Source organism: Agelaius tricolor, unplaced genomic scaffold, assembly GCF_023055355.1.
Source record: "Agelaius tricolor isolate 1412-34295 unplaced genomic scaffold, bAgeTri1.0.p SCAF_7, whole genome shotgun sequence".
Taxonomy (NCBI): domain Eukaryota; kingdom Metazoa; phylum Chordata; class Aves; order Passeriformes; family Icteridae; genus Agelaius; species Agelaius tricolor.
The window spans coordinates 4,806,188-4,824,381 of record NW_027269267.1 but is presented as its reverse complement, the minus strand read 5'-3'; the positions used below and the strand labels follow the sequence as shown (position 1 = coordinate 4,824,381).

At 46.4% G+C, this 18,194-nt stretch overlaps 2 protein-coding genes across 9 annotated transcripts in view; both read left to right on the top strand.

Moving 5' to 3' along the window:
- The window catches only part of C2CD2 (C2 calcium dependent domain containing 2), a 40,332-nt gene extending 30,686 nt beyond the window's left edge, over positions 1-9,646 (top strand). The window contains exons 14-15 of one of the 2 annotated variants that reach the window (XM_071430187.1): positions 1,231-1,267; positions 4,026-4,162. In XM_071430187.1, coding sequence (XP_071286288.1) covers positions 1,231-1,256 — 26 coding nt within the window. In that variant the 3' untranslated portion in view covers positions 1,257-1,267; positions 4,026-4,162. Of the gene's footprint in view, positions 1-1,230; positions 1,268-4,025 lie in introns of both variants that reach the window. The other variant, XM_071430186.1, reaches the window with a different exon arrangement.
- A 4,336-nt stretch (positions 9,647-13,982) lies between these two features.
- The window catches only part of PRDM15 (PR/SET domain 15), a 35,339-nt gene continuing 31,127 nt past the window's right edge, over positions 13,983-18,194 (top strand). For 3 of the 7 annotated variants that reach the window (XM_071430182.1, XM_071430181.1, XM_071430184.1), the window contains exons 1-2: positions 13,983-14,110; positions 17,867-17,913. In XM_071430182.1, the coding sequence (XP_071286283.1) occupies positions 17,877-17,913 (37 nt within the window). In that variant the 5' untranslated portion in view covers positions 13,983-14,110; positions 17,867-17,876. Of the gene's footprint in view, positions 14,111-14,701; positions 15,095-17,866; positions 17,914-18,194 lie in introns of those variants that run through there. The other 4 variants (XM_071430183.1, XM_071430179.1, XM_071430177.1 and 1 more) reach the window with 2 other exon arrangements.

Sequence of the window (18,194 nt, the reverse complement as noted above, 5' to 3'; positions counted from 1 at the left end):
ATGCATCACTTGCTAAAGAAAATGGAATAAAAGTTAATTTAAGAACTAAATAAAGTTATCAGATCATTTTGCTTAGGTGTAGTTGCAAACCTGAATAGCTGCAGTTTGAAAATGTCTTAGGGTTCTTTTGTGTTTTCTTGGTAAATCCAGTAACCTCTGAGCACTGGTTTGTGGTAAACACAGGGGCTATTAGGAAGTCTTACAAAAGGGCCAGTGCAGTGGACTGGGCCCCAAACAGGCACACAGGTTTGCACCTTAAAGTTGCAAAAAACACTGTGCTTTTCACTCATACCCATCCCTCTCTGCTTTATTATTTTCTATCCTTTCCTCGCCCAGAGATCCTGGGAAATGGCTCACTACAAAACCTCCCTGTTTTACTGGATTTTCACCCCCCTCACCCAAGGGCAGACACTGGAGCTCTTTGTCAGGACCCTCCCTTGGAGCTCTCTGGCCTTCCCACAGCTGGACTGCTCCACATGGGAGATCAGGAGGGAACAGCAGCAATCCCTGTCACACACATGCCCAGGCCCTGGAAAGCCTTGGGTGTGTTTGGGGTGAGGGGAGTGGGTTAGCTGTCAAGGGATTTGGCTCATTTTGGAGCCTGGAAAAGTTTAGGAATCTGTGTGAGAAACTGCAGACCTCTGGAATCTTCTTTAACATGTTATTCTAAAGCAAAAAAGTGGAAATTTGTGAGTTGTCTAGTTTTGTGTTTCCCTGTGCAAAGAGATGAAGCTTCTAGAGCTCCTTTTCACACAACTCAGCATAAGACTGCTAAAAACTGCAAAATATCTCGGAGAGAGTTGTATCATCTTGAAAAAATACTTGAAAAAAACTGGCTCAAATCCCTTTCATTATACACAGATGTCTTTGTGGAAGTCTTGAATCTCTGCTTTGTCACAGCTGAGTAGCTTTTATGGAGTAAGATGGGAAAACATTTCAATCCCCCTGCCTTCAGTGAGCTGTGAATAGTTCAAGGCTTCTGTTTGTCAAATGCTTTCCCTTAAAAAAAGCAAACAACAAAAAACCCCACCACAAATAAAACCGCAAATGCCACAACAAAAAAACCCAAACACGGCAAAAAACCCAAACAAAACCCCTTCTGCTTTGAAAAGCCTTTTGTGTGTGTTAATGTCTTAAAGCTAGCACTTTTTTTTACTCTTGCATATTTTTGTTTGTTTTTTTACCTTTCTGACTTCCTCTTTCTTACCCGTTCCCTTTTATAAACTTAAGATGACTGCTATGCCAGCCAGAATTAATTACCTACACAGTAAGTTATTTTTGTCTCTTTTTTTTATCCCTAAGAAAACATAGCTTTACAATGAGAACCTCATTGTAAAAACTGAAGCAAAAATTAGTTTGACACCCATTTTCTTCTTCCCCTATCCATTCCTTTTTCCCTTCCAAAATTACCTTCCTGTGCTCAGGTGTCTTAGCAGACCAGTCTGCTGTGACAAATCATCTTTCTGGTGGTTTTGCTGTCCAGGAGGGTCACACAGAGAGGGCACCAAGGAAACCTTGGAGGGATGCTCTATGTCAGTCAAAATCTGCTCATGCCAAACCATGTGTGACCCCATAACTGGATATACATACAAACAAAACTTATTTCAAAACCTGCTGCTTATAGATGTTTAGATTAAACTTTTCTGGCTTAATTTACAGAGCTACCACAATCTCAGCAGGTATTTACAAAATCAGCAGCTTTTTACAAAACCACCTGTATGAAAACTCTTTTGGAAGTTGGGAAGGAATGGAAAGCCATCTCTGTTGGTATCCTTGTAGATGTGGAAGGAAATCTTCCTCCATTAGCACAAATGAGATTCAGAAGTGATCCCACCCCCCACAATCATTTTCAAACAGCCCCACATCAGTGCAGTGAGTTCATGTAGTGCTCTCTGCTCATCTCCTGCTGCTGGGGGCAGGGCTGGCACATGGATCCTGTTGAAGTGGAGGAATAAGCATGCAAACAGCACATGAACCAGCACATGAGCCAGCATGGGCACTGCCAGGCTGCTGCCCTGCCTCCTCCCAGGGCTGCATGTCTGCACAGCAGCCACAGCCACTGCCAGGCAGCATGCTCCAAGCTGGCTGCACACTGCTGGGCACGTGGCAAGCTTCCAGGCAGCAGAGGCTGAACTCCAGGGAGCTCTTGTGTCAGGGGTGCTGCTTGTGCTGAGCCTGTGCTGCTCCCAGGGAAGTGCTGCCCACGGATTTTCAGCTGCGGGGAGTTGTCCCAGGCCACCGGCACAATTTTTGGAGCATTCTTAGTCAGGTGCCGTTTCCTTGTGTAGAAAATCTGAATGACAGAATGGATGGGACTAAAAATCTGCTCAGGGATAAACCCTTGTGTTCCAGGGCTGCTGGGCAGAACAGCTGCCTGCTCAAACAGGAGCTGCACAGCAGTGAGGCCTCTGCATCCCCCAGCCTCTGCACATCAGCAGCTGTCACTGTCCTGGGGTGGAACACTGCTGCTTTTGTGCTGCTGATCACAGCTTGAAGTGGTACTGCCTTGCCAGAAAGATCAGTCAGAGGCTGATGGGAGAGCAGTCAAGATTCAAATCCACGAGTTCTGGTTGCTTTCAGCTGATTTCTGCTTCCCATCCCATTGTGCCCGTTGTGGGGAGAGTCTCAGCAGCTGCCAGAAAAAAACCATGTTTGAATATCCTCCCAGGTGCTGAGTGCCTAGCCCTTAAAGTACACAGTAATAAACCCATGTACACGTTTATGACTGCTTTGGTGTGCACAAAGCAGCATCTGGCTGCCATGAAATACCTGTTCTGCAGCTGTCACTGTGTGCAAAGTGACACAGAGGCCTTGGCAGGTCCTCAGGGGACAAACATTTAATTCTAGCTGTGGCAGTGTCCCATGAAAGAGCTGCACTGTGTGTTGCTTTTTGTGTCCATTTGCAGTGGGAGGAAAAGCAGAATCAGGACCACGCCATGACAGGAATTAATAGCTGAAGCTGGAACGGATCAGGAAACCTGATAGTGGTGCAGGGAGGGGGTGTGGAAACTCTGCCAGGGAGGTGACTGTCCCCACTCCCAATTCTGACTGCCAGAAGCTCCTGTGCTGGCTTGTCACCTGGGTCCTCCTCTGTTCAAACGAGCTCTTGCCACCTGGGACAGCAGCCCTACCAATTCCATACAAAACTGATGCTATTTTAACACAGAACTGATGTCCCAGCCAGGCTGAGTGTTGCTGGTAGCCTGGAGCAGTGTCCCTGCCAGCTGCACAGCAGGCACACATGGAGAGGGAGGGTGGAATTTGGCAGAATGGCTGCAAAAACAGCCCAAGCTTGCAAAGAGAGGAGTAGTGATAGCTGCTGTTGGCAGCATGAGTCCCTGGTGAGATAACAGCTGCAATTGCCTTGGCTGCATGCTGGGTTTGACAGGGGGTCAGAGGAAGGAACACGGCAAAATAAAGCAACTTAATTTACCACAGGAGGGATTTGGGCAGACTTCTGAACCTGTTGGAAACAGATGTAATATTATTTTTAATCTGCTTGAAGTGCACTGCTATTCCTAACAGGGTTTTAGACAGCAAATGCTTTGTGAGTGTTACTCTGGGGGGTGCTGCTGAATTTGTATGGAACACCTGCTGCCTGGCTTGTACACAACCACTGCACATGTGTTTACTGCCAGGTACTGCTGTCCTGCACCTCAAATTAAAATTTGCTTCACATGGTGCCTCACAGGCTGATCTTCACCTCCTTTGATCTCTGAAACAACAAAGAGTAACATTATTTCCTCTCTTTCCTTCATTTTATAAAATCCTTTCTACTTTACTGGTTGGAAAGATTGGTTGTGCCTCTGTGACACTTGAGAGCCCAGGGTACAACCCACCCCAGTGCTATGCATGTGTGTATGAGCACTGGCGTGGCCTCCAGAGGAGCATTAGGAACTAAGTGGAATGAAGGAGCCTTAATTTAGAGGATCAGCTTTTCTCACTCGTGCTGCACTTCAAGCTGAGTTTCAAGAGGACAGCAGCCTGTTCTGTCTAAAGTGTCCTGCACCTTTTTCCCTGCACAGGTGGGATTTTGAAGAAAAGCGCCAAGCTGTTTTTCCGCCGGCAGCACCACCAGAAGGACCCGGGAATGAGCCAGTCCCACAATGACCTGGTGTTCCTGCAGCAGCCCCTGGCAGAGGAGGGCCGCAAGAAGGGGGGGACACTGTCCAGAATCCTCAGCAAGAAGCTCCTTTCCAGGAACAAGAGCAAGAGCAAACTGAACGGGGCCTCAGGAGAGCCGTACCTATGAACCCAAACCCTCTCCGATGGGATTCCTGCTCACCTCTTGAGCACTTGTTTACAGAGCAGTCCTAGAGAATACAAATATGGCTGATGGCTTGCATAAAAGGATGTTCACTGTTAACAGTGGTCTTTTTGGTTTATTTTTCCAAAATGCTTTTTCTTTCTGACGATGAAGTCGCTCCTCCAAATACAACCAGTGCTGAATGTGTCCAGCTTTTGGAGGAGTGTGTGGTTTCTTCTGGAAAAGGAGGGAGGATGAAGAATGGTGCAGGTGGAGACCAAGAAGTCACCTCATGTCCTGGGGTGCACTGGGAAGAGCATTTCCAGCAGGTAATGCCCCTGTGCCCAGCCCTGGGGGCACCTCTGGCTGCTGTGTCCAGCTCTGGCTCCTCAGCACAGCAGGGCCAGGAGCTCCTGGAGCTGAGCAAGGGCCTGGAGCAGCTCCGTGCCCAGGAAAGGCTGAGGGAGCTGGGGCTGCTCAGCCTGGAGAGGAGCCCCAGGGAGAGAGAGGGGCCTCAGCCCTGCCTGGCCCTGCCTGGCCCTGGGTCTGGCCCTGAGTCTGTCCCTGTGTCTGTCCCTGTGTCTGTCCCTGGCTGTCCCTGTGTCTGTCCCTGTGTCTGTCCCTGTTTCTGTCCCTGTGTCTGTCCCTGTGTGCAGAGGTCAGAGCAGGCCCAGGCTCTGCTCCAGGCCCAGCAATGGCCCCAGGGCCACGGGCAGGGCCTGAGCCCAGCAATTCCCCTGCACAGGAGGCACAACTTCTGCCCTGGGCAGTGCCCAGCCCTGAGCAGAGCCCAGAGGGGCTCTGGGGGCTCCTCCTGGGGACATTCCAGAGCCATCTGGACCCAGCCCTGTGCCCTGTGCTCTGGGATGGCCCTGCTGGAGCAGGGAGGTGGCACCAGGGACCCTCTGTGACTTCCAGCCTGACTGATCCTGTAGGAAGGACCCAAATGTGATCACCTGATTTACATCAACGGGGAGCTCTGAACTGAAACCTCACACCCAGTTTATGTGACTGAACCTCTATAGAGAGAGAAAACACCACTGTGTTCCCTCTCTACAGCCTGCAACAGTAGCAACTGATTTTTCTAGTCTGAAAGGGGGAAAAAAAAGAGGCCCAGATGCAGTTAGTGCTGTAATTTGGAAGGGGATGAGTGTTCAGAAGCAGAAGGAAAGTGCTGACTCAGACACCCTACTGTAATAACTGTAGCCTGCTATAATCACTGCTCAGCCCGTGGAGGTGGAGAGATGCCTTTGACATTAGCCATAAGTCAATCAATTATGCAAATATCAATACTAGCATATTGTTTAATGTTCTGCTTCAAAAAAAGTTACGCTTTAAAACACAGAACTTGGGTGGTTTTGTTTAAATCTACTTGAAGCTACACGCAAAGAAAGTATTTGTAAAATCTTACACGTAGCTTTTCTTCCCTGTGTGAGAAGCTGTACTGCTGATGCAAAAACTCATCTTAGGGGCTCTAATTCCTTCTCCCCAGTGCTTGTTAGACAAGTACATAAACCATCATATCAAATGCAAAGCTAGGAGCAGTAAATGGTGAGTAGAGCATAGTTAACCCTTCAGTGCTTTTCATTGGAAAGCTTGTCTTACTTGCCAAACACTTACTGAGATCTTCAAATATACAGTTGTGAAGGAAGCTTTTGAAAAAGTATTAATTCCCTTAGTTCAGTTTCTAGATCTACCAGTGTTGTCATGTGCTGAGTGGATGGCCAGGTGAGTTTTTTAACCTTTTTTCCTTGCTAAATATTGCAGCTGGCTCCTTTCATCTAAAATGAAAAACTGATGGGAGCAAAGGCATAGTTCTCATTTTGGCTGTGAAGAAGAGTAAAATGTCAGTATTTCACAGGTACCATCTTTCATGCTTTACCTGTATTTTTCCATCATCTGCATTCCTGCTGAGGACAAAGGACCAAGCCTGTTCTCTTCAGCCAAGAAAAACATCCAATCATTCCAACTAAATTACTGACCTGAATGGTTGATAGACCTTGTGCCTACTTTGCCAACAGTGATTTTTCCCCTGGCCCCTTTCCTCCGTTAAGCTGTCCAACACTTTGGCAGATATTTGGGCTTTCAACTTAAAGCATTCATCAAAAATAGAAAGTTACAGAAGAATAGAAACACATTTCAAATTTCTGACAGATTCAAGGTTCTCTTGGTGAATCAATATCAAAGTAGAGGAGGTTTGGTTTCTTTTTTACCAAGAAAATATTAGAAGTGAGTGGTCAAAATCTTTTAACTGCTTAAAAATACTGTTTATGTGTAACTTCTTAAGATCACTGTGGTAGTACAGTAGACCAGACTATCACATAGTTGTACATTTAAGCATGCTGCTTGTTATGAAAACACTTGAAGGCATTTTAATGTTCTGTATTTTGAAAATTGGGTACAAATTGATCTTCTGGAGCTGTATTGTGCTTGGAAATCCCAGTTCAGTAATGCAGGTTTGTCCAGCCTGAACGTGCCTGAACAGTTTTGTTTATATCTAATTTAATACAAAGTAGAAATTTTGTTTCTTCATTTGTTCTACAGTGTTTCATGGTGTGAGCATTAAACCCCCTGATGTCATGTTCCCTCAACAGACACTTTTTCTCTTGATTTTACCAGGAATTCTTTGTGTTATGGGGCAGGGTGGGGGTCAAGTCCCTGCCATTGTTAAATGCTCAGTCTTTGTTGCTGAAAGATAAAACCACAACAGTTCCCTAAATTCAAGAAATCCAAATGAAACTGAGCTCCATGGGTAGCACATCCATACCCTAAAAACAAAGAGCTGTGGAATTGGGAATGTAGAAGCAGCACATAGCATTACTTGAAGTTTTCTTAAATTACTGAGCTGGGATTTTAATTTACAGAAGCTTTAGCATGTACTGTAGGACAGAGTGAAATAACACTGAGTAACTTGCAGGATACAGCACTAGGATTTTCTTGTAATTTACCCCAGAGAATGCATACACATGAAAAAAATTGGTTCATCTTAAGGTTTTGATGATCACTTGAATGCTTGTCTCAGTGGTGGGGATGAAGGACATTCTTTACTGCAAACTGTGGGAAGGTTTGGGCTCACATGTGTTGAGAGAAAATGAACTCTCCAGATAAGGAGAGCAAGGCATTTGGTGTAAAAAGGGAATCTGGTTTTTTATTTGCCTTCACTCCTCAGGAAAATAAACATTGTTTGGTTTGATGTTGGATCTCTGTATCTGGCGGGTGTGTTTCTCACCTCTTCTTACTCCTCTGCAAATAATTTATGTCCTGCTGTAAAAACAAACTAAGGCACTAAACACAAGGGGACAACTGAGTTGTGACAACCCCAAAGACCCACAGTAATGAATCCCATCCCCTCCTTAGGTTGTCATTTAAGATCAGGAGATCTAAGGATGTACATTTCTTGTGTATTTGGGTCAGTGTGAGCTGGATCCTCACAGCCTGCAGGATCCACACTGCAGTTTTGGGTTAGAATGACTGGATTTGTCAACTGGCACAAATAACACCATGATGTGTCCTGTGTAGTTTTTGTTTAACAAAACACCTTCTGTGTTTTGTAATTTGGTCCATTGTTCAAATGTCTAGTTATTAAAATGACAAAGAATTTTAATAACTACCCACTTGAACAGTAGATAAAATCTTTACATGATATTATTACATCAAACACTTCTTGTTTACTGTCTTGCAATTTCATGATGTCAGAACAGTAGATTGGAAACAACCTATGAAATATTCATTCCTTTTGTCCCTTTTCTTACACTTTTGTGTTTCTGGATGTTCTGTACAGCAATGAAAGCATGGGTATTTCTTTCATGAAACTAAGAGATGAAGGCTAGCAATTCCTTTCTAAAGAATTTTTCTGCCCATACCTGCAACTTCTTAATTTGTGTTTGTAGTTTGTTTTTGCTTTATGGTGTTTAAATTTGCCTCGATGGAGACAAGCCCTATTCTCACCAACATTTGTCTTAGCTTTAGTGTGAATTTTGACTGAGCAAATAGTACAAGAATTGAATTACTCTTTGTAGATGAAAGCAATAAAACTACCTAATATCTCCAATGGGAATATAAGCTAAGAAACTTTGTTCAAATGATTGAGATCCCTTTCAAAGTCACTTTAAAGAGAAGGGGAAGGCTTTATCCCTAGGTCATTGGTATTTTATATCCCACTTGACCCAGGAAAAAATTAGAGTCATTTCACTCCTAACAATATATGAAACTTGGGAATCCGAGGCAGAAGGAATGCCAGGGTGGAAAAGTTGCATTTTGAAAGCAAAATACCTTTGCCAAACTTTTTCAGCTTTATGGACAGGTCATGCACTGTGCAGGCATAAATACTGGGCTTTATTCTTACAATTTCTGACAGGTTTTCTTTTTCCCGCTCTTTCTGTTGGGGCTTTAGGCCATACAGATCTTGTGCTGTCTTGCTCTTGAGAGGACTGGATTTACAGTGCTGCTTTTTTGATGAAACTGGCTGGCAATTACACCAGTTTTGGGGATCAGTGGAATTTTACAGCATTTCCTGGTACTGCATCTCCTTGCTGGTTCTAGGTGTTTTGCAAGTGGAAACTTTTTGTTGTTTTGGAAACTCTGTTTCTTGCAGAGTTCTGCTGTTGTTGATGTGCAAAACGTCATAGGAAAAAGCAAAGTTGAAAGCATAAAATGCTGCCAGATGTGGATGGGGAAGCAAAATAAGAATCTTGCTCTTGTTTTAACACCTATTTTAGGTCTGGGAGCTCTGGGTGTTGCACAGAGCAAGGTGAGAGCTGCCTGGATTTTTCAGTTGAGTTTATTGCAGGCTTTGATTTGGAGAGCTGAGGTTTGAGAGAAGTGCTTCTAGAATTAAGTGTGCCATAGCTCCAGGCTAAGACATTCCTGTTGTGAGTGGGAACAGCTGACCTCATGCTCTGACCTCAACAGGACCTAAGTGGATTTATTCATGTGTTTAAAGTCAGCATATGCTTCTGCACATTGCTAAGCCTCAGCCTTGGTGACAAACAACTCCAGATTAATTATATAACAAGGGTGATTACTTTAAGTTAAGGGTGAATAATACCACTTCACTCAGGATATCCAAACTGCTACTATGCAAGGTGCTGCTGGCATGGTGTGAAAATAGCTGGGAAGGATGATCTGAGGTCTTTCCAGTATTATAACTCTGTATTTCCCAATGATGTATTATGCTCTGTATTATTCCAGGTGGGGTAAAACTTTTTTTTTTTTCCTAGCATCAACTGTCATAGTCACTTCTTCTGTGGTGTGTTTTTCTTTCTGTGCATACATAAACTCAAGTTGGTGCAATTATAAAATCTATGATGTACAGATTTATTATATCACTACAAAAACCTAAGAGGATTTTTTTAAGGAAGTAACTCCTGCTGTACATACAATAAAAGCCAATTGTCTCTGTGTGGTGTGCTGTCCTACATACCCAGGTGTAACAGATGGTTTTCTACCCTCCTTCACTAGTTTGACCTGTTGCTTAACACAGAGCATTTACCTGTTTGTTCAGGAGCAGAGTTCGTTCCTGATAACCCCAGCCTATCAGGCAGCCCCTTGGTGCTTGAGAAATCACCTGAAACACAGACTGGGGAGGGAATCTAATGGCAGAAGGGATTGTGGAGCTCATTGTGGTTACTCAGTAGTTTTCCCTCAGTTCTGTTGTAATATCCTAAATTAGGGGGCAAAGGGGGGGAGTTTTAGGGCCTGGATCCTATGGGGAAGACACCAGTACTAGAATGAGCACAGCCTGGGAATTGGGTTCCCTTGTGATGATTTTACTGAAAAGGTTATGTTATAAATCACTGCTGCCACAAAGCCCTGCCAGGCTGAGGGGAAAAAACCCAACCCCAACATTAAAACTACCACAACAGAAAAACCAACAAAACAAATAAAAGACATTCATGTGGAAATAGCCACAGTAACGTTCCTTTTTCCCTTCCAAAGGTGAGGGCTGTACCCTCTTTTAGGAGGAAATGTTACATTCCCTTACTGGGAGTTACTGCCCACATGTTTATTTCATATTATTGAAGTGCTTAGCTCAAATTTCCTTTTGAGCTTTCCATCCTTTTCCTCCCTACTCTAATCTGTGGTGAGTTTTTTTTTACCTTGTGTGATGCCATTCCTGTACATTAGCAAAAGTGACAAGACCTGTCAGAGGGACAGCAGGAATGGCTGTAGCTCCAAGTGTGGCACCATACTCTTCCCTCCAGTTCATTCTTAAACAATAATATAAAGGATATTCGATTTTTCACCTCTCTACTCAGGTGAGCCCTGGCATAAGATGCAATTTCACAGTCTGAGGTTAATGCTGAAAAAAAATTTGGAGCTGCAGGATCCAGACTCATATGCATTGTAAATGTTCAGTTAACTATAGTGAATTAATTTATACTTATTGTGACAAAGTGAATGCACTGGAAGTAGGATAAACCCCTCTGGTGTGCTGGATGCTGGAGAAAACCAGGCAGAAGTCCATGTGAGTGTGCACTGAAATATACAGGGAAAGTAAGTAAAAGCAGACTATACAAAAACTACCAGTCAGCTTCAGTCCTTGAAAAATAAAATAATTTGTACATGCAGTTAGATCCTTAAAAAAACTCCCCTTACTACCCCTGTAGTCATTCAAAACTTCTGGTGTGTCGTTTCGAAAGAACAAATGGTTCCCCATCCTGAAATGAACACTGTTTTGCCAAGTACAATATTTTGAAAATTCAAATGCTGCGTTGTTTCAGTTTCCCACAAGACAGTCAGGATGGCCATGCTGCCTTGGGTGCATTGGGATGGGCATTGCCAGCAGGTCAGGGCTGATGCTGCCCCTGTGCCCAGCCCTGGGGGCACCTCTGGCTGCTGTGTCCAGCTCTGGCTCCTCAGCACAGCAGGGACTGGAGCTCCTGGAAAGGACCAGGAGAGGGTGACAAAAGAAGGGAGTGGAGCATCTCTGCTGTGAGGAAAGGCTGAGGGAGCGGGGGCTGCTCAGTCTAAAGAAGAGAGGGGACCTCTTTAATGTGTATAAATAGCTAAAGGGGGATGGCCAGGGGATGGATCCAGGCTCTGCCACAGGATGAGAGGAACGGGCAGAAACTGATGCACAGAAGCTCCACCTGCACATGAGGCAGAACTTCCCTGTGCCATGACCAAGCCCTGAACAGGTTGTCCAGAGAGGCTGTGGAGTCTCCCTTGCTGGAGTTACTCCAGAATACCTGGACACAACCCTGTGTTGTGTGCTGTGGGATGGCCCTGCTGGAGCAGGGAGATGTGACCTGGTGACCAACTGTGGTCCCTTCCAGCCTGACCCATTCTCAGAACACTCTCTACACTTCTCTTTTGAAACTGCTACTTGGGTTGGTGGGATGGGTAACTGTGATGGTGTTTGCAGGGGTCCCATGATGAGGGAGGAGATGAGAATGTTGACTCCATGTTTCAGAAGGCTTGATTTATTATTTTATGATATGTATTATATTAAAACTATACTAAGGAATAGAAGAAAGGATTTCATCAGAAGGCTAGCTAAGAATAGAAAAAGAATGATAACAAAGGCTTGTGTCTGACTGAGACAGTCTGGACAGCTGGACTGTGATTGGCCATTAATTAGAAACAACCCCATGAGACCAATCCCAGATCCACCTGTTGCATTCCACAGCAGCAGATAACCATTGCTTACATTTTGTTCCTGAGGCCTCTCAGCTTCTCAGGAGAAAAAATCCTAAGGAAAGGATTTTTCAGAAAATATCACGGCTACAGGTAACAACTGAGAAAGGCTGTGGCCGTTTCCAGCTGTTAAAGATGTATCCAGATGTGAGAAGAGCACATTCCCTGGAGAAAACAGAGCTGGTGCCAGCTTCCCACCACCTTTTGATCCCCAGTGGTGTTGTGACAGTGAAGGCTGAACAGTCACACCATGGTGACAGGGAGCACTGCATAAGGCTTTGGGGGGACTCTACTGCAGGTAACACTTCCCAGCAGAGCAAAAAGTTAAGGCATCTTGCTTGAATACAAAAAGCCTGTGTGCTTGTTGCCCTGGCCACTGCCTGGAGTGGTCGAATAACCTGAAGGTTTAAACCCCCCTAAATGATTTCTGCTGGCAGGCACAGCAAGGCTGGGCACTGACAGATCCTGGTCGTGCCAGAATGGGAGATTTAGGAATCATAGAACCATTTTGGTTGGAAAAGACCCCCAAGGTGATCAATCCAACCCTTGACTGATCCCCACCTTGTCCCCAGCCCAGAGCACTGAGTGCCATGTCCAGGCACTCCTTGAACACCTCCAGAGATGGGGATTCCAAACCTCCCTGAGCAGCCCCTGCCAATGTTTACTTATGCTTTATGTGAAGAAATTCCTCCTAATGCCCAACCTGAACCTTTCCTGGTGCAACTTGAGACTATGTCCTGTCATCCTGGAGCGCTGAACCTCAGAGAGGCTTAGAAAGGAGGCAAAGGTGCTTGTGTGCATGGCCAGGGCTTGGGCCCACCGAGAACCTGGTGTGGCTTTTGTCCAGAGAAAGGGAACGGAGCTGGGGAAGGGTCTGGAGCAGAAGTTCTCTGAGGAGTGGCTGAGGGAGCTGGGGGTGTTCAGCCTGTGGAAAAGGAGGCTCGGGGGTGATGTTGCTGCTCCCTGCAGCTCCCTGACAGGAGGGAACAGCCAGGTGGGAACTGGGTTTTGTTCCCAGGGAAATGGCCTAAGCTGTGCCAGGGGACAGTCAGGTCGGGCATCAGGAAGAATTTCTTCACTGATGTGATAAAACATTGGAACAGACAGCTCAGGGATGTGGTGCTGTCCCCGTGCCTGGATGTGTTTAAGGAAACAGTGGATGTGGCACTCAGTGCTGTGATCCGATGGACAGTGTGAAAAACGCCAATCACTTGTTTTTAGCATTTTAAAAGTTTAATAGTAATAAAATGGTTATAAAAATAGTAATAAAATTAGAGTAATAATAATTTGGACAATTTGAATTAGGACAATATGAGACAATAAAGACAAAGAGTTACAGACGTCCAGGTACCTTTTTCTGGGCAGCACGAGCCCGAAACACCCGTTAACAAAGGATTAACCCTTAAAAGCAATAGCCTGTTGCATATTCATACACCCCATACATGATGCATAAATTCTATTCAAACACAGGATTCTGTCTGGTCATCATCAACTTCTTCCTCTGAATCCTAACAGCGCCTTCGAGGCGGGAAGAAGTTCGTTTCTTCTGATAAGAGGGCAATAAATTCTTTTTCTCTGAAAGATTTAGGTGTCCTGTGGCTGCTATCTCGCTGCAAGTCCTTTCTTTAAAAAATGTATCCTACATAGCATAGTTTCTATTTTAACATTTTTTATAACCTAAAACTACATTTAACACAGTACTTAAGTAAATTAATACAGCATTACTTTCTAACACAACACATATAACATTCATTTGAATATTTGCGAAAAGCCAATCATAAAATACGTATCTTTCACAGACAGGGTGCTGTTGGGTCATAGCTTGCACTGGGTGGTCCTGGAGGTCTTTTCCAACCTAACCGATCCTGTGATTCTGTTTCTGCCAGCCCGCTCCCCGGCACTGCCCGTGAGGAGACGGCAAACCCGGCGAGAGCCACCCGGCTGCTCCGCCACCTTCAGCGCGGCCCGGGGAGCCGCCGCCAAGGGCTGCGGGTGCTCAGGGGTGGGATCCGCCCGGGAGGGGACGCGGGTGGCGGCACCCCGAGCGCTGAGGCAGGGCCATGGCCGGGGACGCGGCCGGGGTCAGGGCCGGGGCCGGCCCCGCCGCACTACACTTCCCGCCCTGCTCCGCGCCCGCCCGCGCCGGCTTCCGCTGGCGCGTGGTTTCCGGAGCGGATCGGAACCCGGAGCGCGGATCCGATCCGGGTCTGGCCATTCCCGGGGCAGGTAACGCCGGCTCCCCGCGCTCCTCCCGCCGCACCCCGCGCCCTCCCCGCCACCCCCGCCCGGGACCCCCCGCGCCCGCCCCGCCGCGGTTCCTCCCGCCGCTCCCCGGGACGCGCGGCGGGGCCGGGGCGGGCGCGGCGGCCGCTCCGAGCGCTCCCGGGGCGGCGGCGGTGGCTGCGGCCCCGCCGCCTCCTCCTCCGCCGCCGCCGCCTCCTCCAGGCCGCCTGTTCTTTGTTACAGCGGCCGGGAGGGCGGTAGCGAAGGGGGCGAGGCGGGTCCGAGGCAAAACCCGGCGGAGCCGCTCCCGGATCCCGGGCCCCGACGGGCTCCGGGCGGCGGCGGCGGCGGCGCGGTCCCTGAGGGGAGGGCGCGGAGCGGGCGCGGGGCGATCCCCGCGGGCTCGGCCGGGCTGGGCACGGAGCCGTGGCGGCCACGGGGATGCGGGGCCGGCAGCGGGGAGCGCCTCGGCTTGGCCGCAGGGGGTTGGGGATGGATGGAGGGGGGTGGGAGCTCCCAGGTGCGAGGGCGTGATCCAGAGGGAAGAGGCTGGGAGCGGGAGGAGGAGGAGGAGGGGAGGTGCGGGGATGCTGCCCTGCCCTGGGAGAGGGTGCAGTGGGAGCCCGAGAAGACAAAAGGAGCAGAGCCGCGGGCTGCGGGGCTCCGCACACGTGAAATCTCCTGCAGTATGCTCGTTTTCTGCTCAGGGCCATTAAACTTTGCGTAGTTTATTCGCAGCATCGCGGCAAATGCTGGGAAGGGCAGGTGGCACAGACCCCGCCAGCTGCTGTGTTACTCCATGCCCCCCTGACTGGCCTAGAAATCGTCTCCCTCCTCAGCAATAATTGATAGAATGGCCCTAATTTTTTTAAGAAATACAAGGCCTCACCGTAGTTTACCAGATGTTCTGCAATTCCTTTGAATAGTAGCATGAACAAGTTTTACTACATCATGAGGAAAATTGCATTTTTGAGCGCATCCTTCCACGTACATATGTGCAGCACCCATCTGCTTGTGCTCTCAAGTTATTCACTCTCATAGAAGCCCATTCTCAGACTGAAGAGAGGAGAATTTTAATTCTACCTTGTTGATCATTAAGTTCAAACACAGATTTTCAGGCAGTCCGTTAATTTTTCTGACCTACTTTTTTTTTTTTTTTAATCCATTAGCAAGATCAACTTTTCACTTGAGCCTGATTTCTTTCTTCAGCAGTTTATAAGGAGAAAGTGTGATTTTGCATCCATTCTTAAATTTTTACAGCTCAAGTGGTTCCCTGACAGTATCTTTGCACATATTGGGCTGCAAGCAGGTACCTGTGATGCTGCAGCTCCTCAGTGTCTTAATTTGGGTTCCCTCAAGTTCCAGATATGCTCCAAGGCTTGTGTTGCAGCTGGAATTTTTGTGCATAGCTGTGTGGCTCTAGTCTCAGGCATACAATCACTCATCTAATTATAAAAGCCAAAAAATGTGTTTTTCTGCTCTTTTAGTGCCATCAGTATTGGGCTTTGTAGCTGGTCTAGTTTTCTCTGTGTGGCTTTTCTTCTGATTATTGACTTCTAATGATTACTCTCTGTTTTATGTAAAAAATACCTGCAACTCCCAGAAGCTTTGCAAGACAAGAACAGAATTAGGAGCATGGGATGAGTGACTTCATGGAGTATTTTTCTGTTACGAATGTTTGAAAAGAAAAAAAAAAAAAATTAGACCCCATGGCCCTTAGCAATAGCAGATGAGGGCAAAAACAATCCTGCAGCCTGTGTTCAGTGCCACCATGTGAGTGGCACATCGTGACTCTGTTTACAGCTGGTGGCATCGTGTTGTGTGCTTTGTTTCAAAAACCCCTGGGAAATCGAGCTGAGATCGGGGAGGAGGGGCTGTAAAGCACATGGGTGAGGAGGGTGTAAATCAGAATTGTAAAGCAGGCAGCAGTGTTGCTTTGGGAGCTGGGGTGAGGCTGGATCGGGAGTGTTGTGAGTGCACAACACCAGAAGTCCTTGCTGCAGAGAGGGAGCTGCGCTAATGCAGATCCTGAGGCACCCGTGAGGGCCCTTCACGCTTCCTCCCCATCACCTTGAGCAACGGTGATGATTTCTCCACCCCTTTGTTGCTATTCTCATCTGAAGGCTCCTGTAATGTCACTTGTCCCCTGTCTGTTTGCCAAGGATGCAACACAGCAATGTCCCAGAGGCTGAATGCCTTTGGTGGTGTGGCTGCACTGTGCTTGTGAACCATTGATCAAGGCCATTATTCCTTAATTCACCCATATTTAGGATTAAAGTTTTGTCAGGACACAAACTATCTAAAAACAGCTGGGCATACCCCTCTTGAAATAGTGCAAAGCATCAAAAAACAAAAAGTTGGTTAAAAAGCAAAGCAAACCATTTTTGATGTCAACTTACACTGCTTGTTTTTGCAGTGTTGTGCTTGGACTCCCCTAAACACCTGTTGCATTATTCAGGAAAAGAGCTTTTGGGGGAATTTCCCGAGTTGCTGTTCCTGCTCAGCATTGGGCTCTTGGATAAATGTTTGTTCTGTTATTTGAGCTTAGTCCCCAGAAGCTGCAGCTTAGAAAGGCCCAGCTTGTGCCATGCATGGGGAGTGTTTGCCCCTTAGAGCAGAGAGTGTTAGGGAGGGATCCTGCTGCTGGCAGGGCAGGGCAGTGCCTGAAGTGTCCTGATCCTGAGCAGTGCCTGTGCTCCCACATTTCTCACTTGGCTTTTGGTGCTGGAGTAGCAAATGCTTTATTTTCAAACAGGGCTCTGTGAGTTTGGTGTGTCATGTTTCCTCTCCCTCTCAGAGATTCAGGTTCTTACTCCTTCCTGTCCTCCACTTGCTGTTTTGCAGCCTCACCTCTCTCAGACTTGGGTCATGATCTTTTTGTTGCTTTGCCTTTTTTTTTTTGATGCTTTAGGAAAATCGCTTATTTGAGGAGGAGAGCATTTTTTTGGGTAGAAAAGGGAAAAACTCTCTTCTAGGTGCTCTTGTTGTGGTCTTAGCCATACATAATCAGACTTTGTGCCAACCATAGCTTAATTGTTGAGGGGCAGTAGTGTTCATGCAAGTTTTTAATACAAACTGACACTAATGAAGTGAATATAGATTAACCTTATTTAACTGTGAAATCAAATTGGTTAGTTACCATTTCATAGAAGGTCAGTAACAGAGGCAGGGTTTTATTTCCCCAGGTTTTTTGGTGCTCAGTACCACCATATACTTTTGCCTTTGGAAGAGGTCTGTGAGTGTATCTGCAGTTTTTAGTATTACTGTGCTTATTAAATAAGTAATCTGCCTCTCAGAGATAATTTTTTTAAAACTAAATAAAATGTTGCAATGTTCAATAAAATGTTGCACTGGGCCTTGTTCCTGCAGTGGTTGCTGCTGACCTGGATTATCCTCTGGCCCTGAGTGTTCTGAGGCTCCACAGGAGCTTTTTAGCAGGGGATGCAGGAGTGGCTGGAAGTTTGTCAGAGATGGGGAACAGCAGGAGACAGCATTTCCTCACAGAGAAATGCCTGAGAACCCACAGACATTGAGGCTTCCTTGGTAGTGATGTCTGCAACACATGTAGTGATACAGCAGTCTCTGGGGATTTTTAAAAACTTGAATTTCTTTAATTTTCCATTGATACTCCTGCAGGGATATCAGTGTGTTTGTGTGGGCTCTGGGTCAGTCAGCATCATTACTTCATAAAGGAATGTTTATATGATACAGAAAGTAAAAGTCAATTCAGAACTAACTTTGTCTTTTGTATTTTGGCAGGTTTAAAATAATGGCTGAAGATGGCAGTGAGGAGATTATGTTTATTTGTAAGTATTAGGAAAAGGATCTAATTCTCACTGTGTGTGACTTGTCTACTCAGAATGCTTGAAATTAAAGACTAAACTAGTTTTAAGATTTTATTTAGAAAAATTGCTCTTTGTAAAGGAGGCTCAAACAGCTAATGGGTGAATAGAGAGGAGGCTGTGTAATTTAAGCACACACATTCTGGGGCTGTTGGCAAACCCACAGTGAAACCTCTGCATGTGAGTGAGCAGCACAGCTTTTTCATGGCTGAAGTGAGTGAGATTGAAGGTCTAACCCTCGTGTA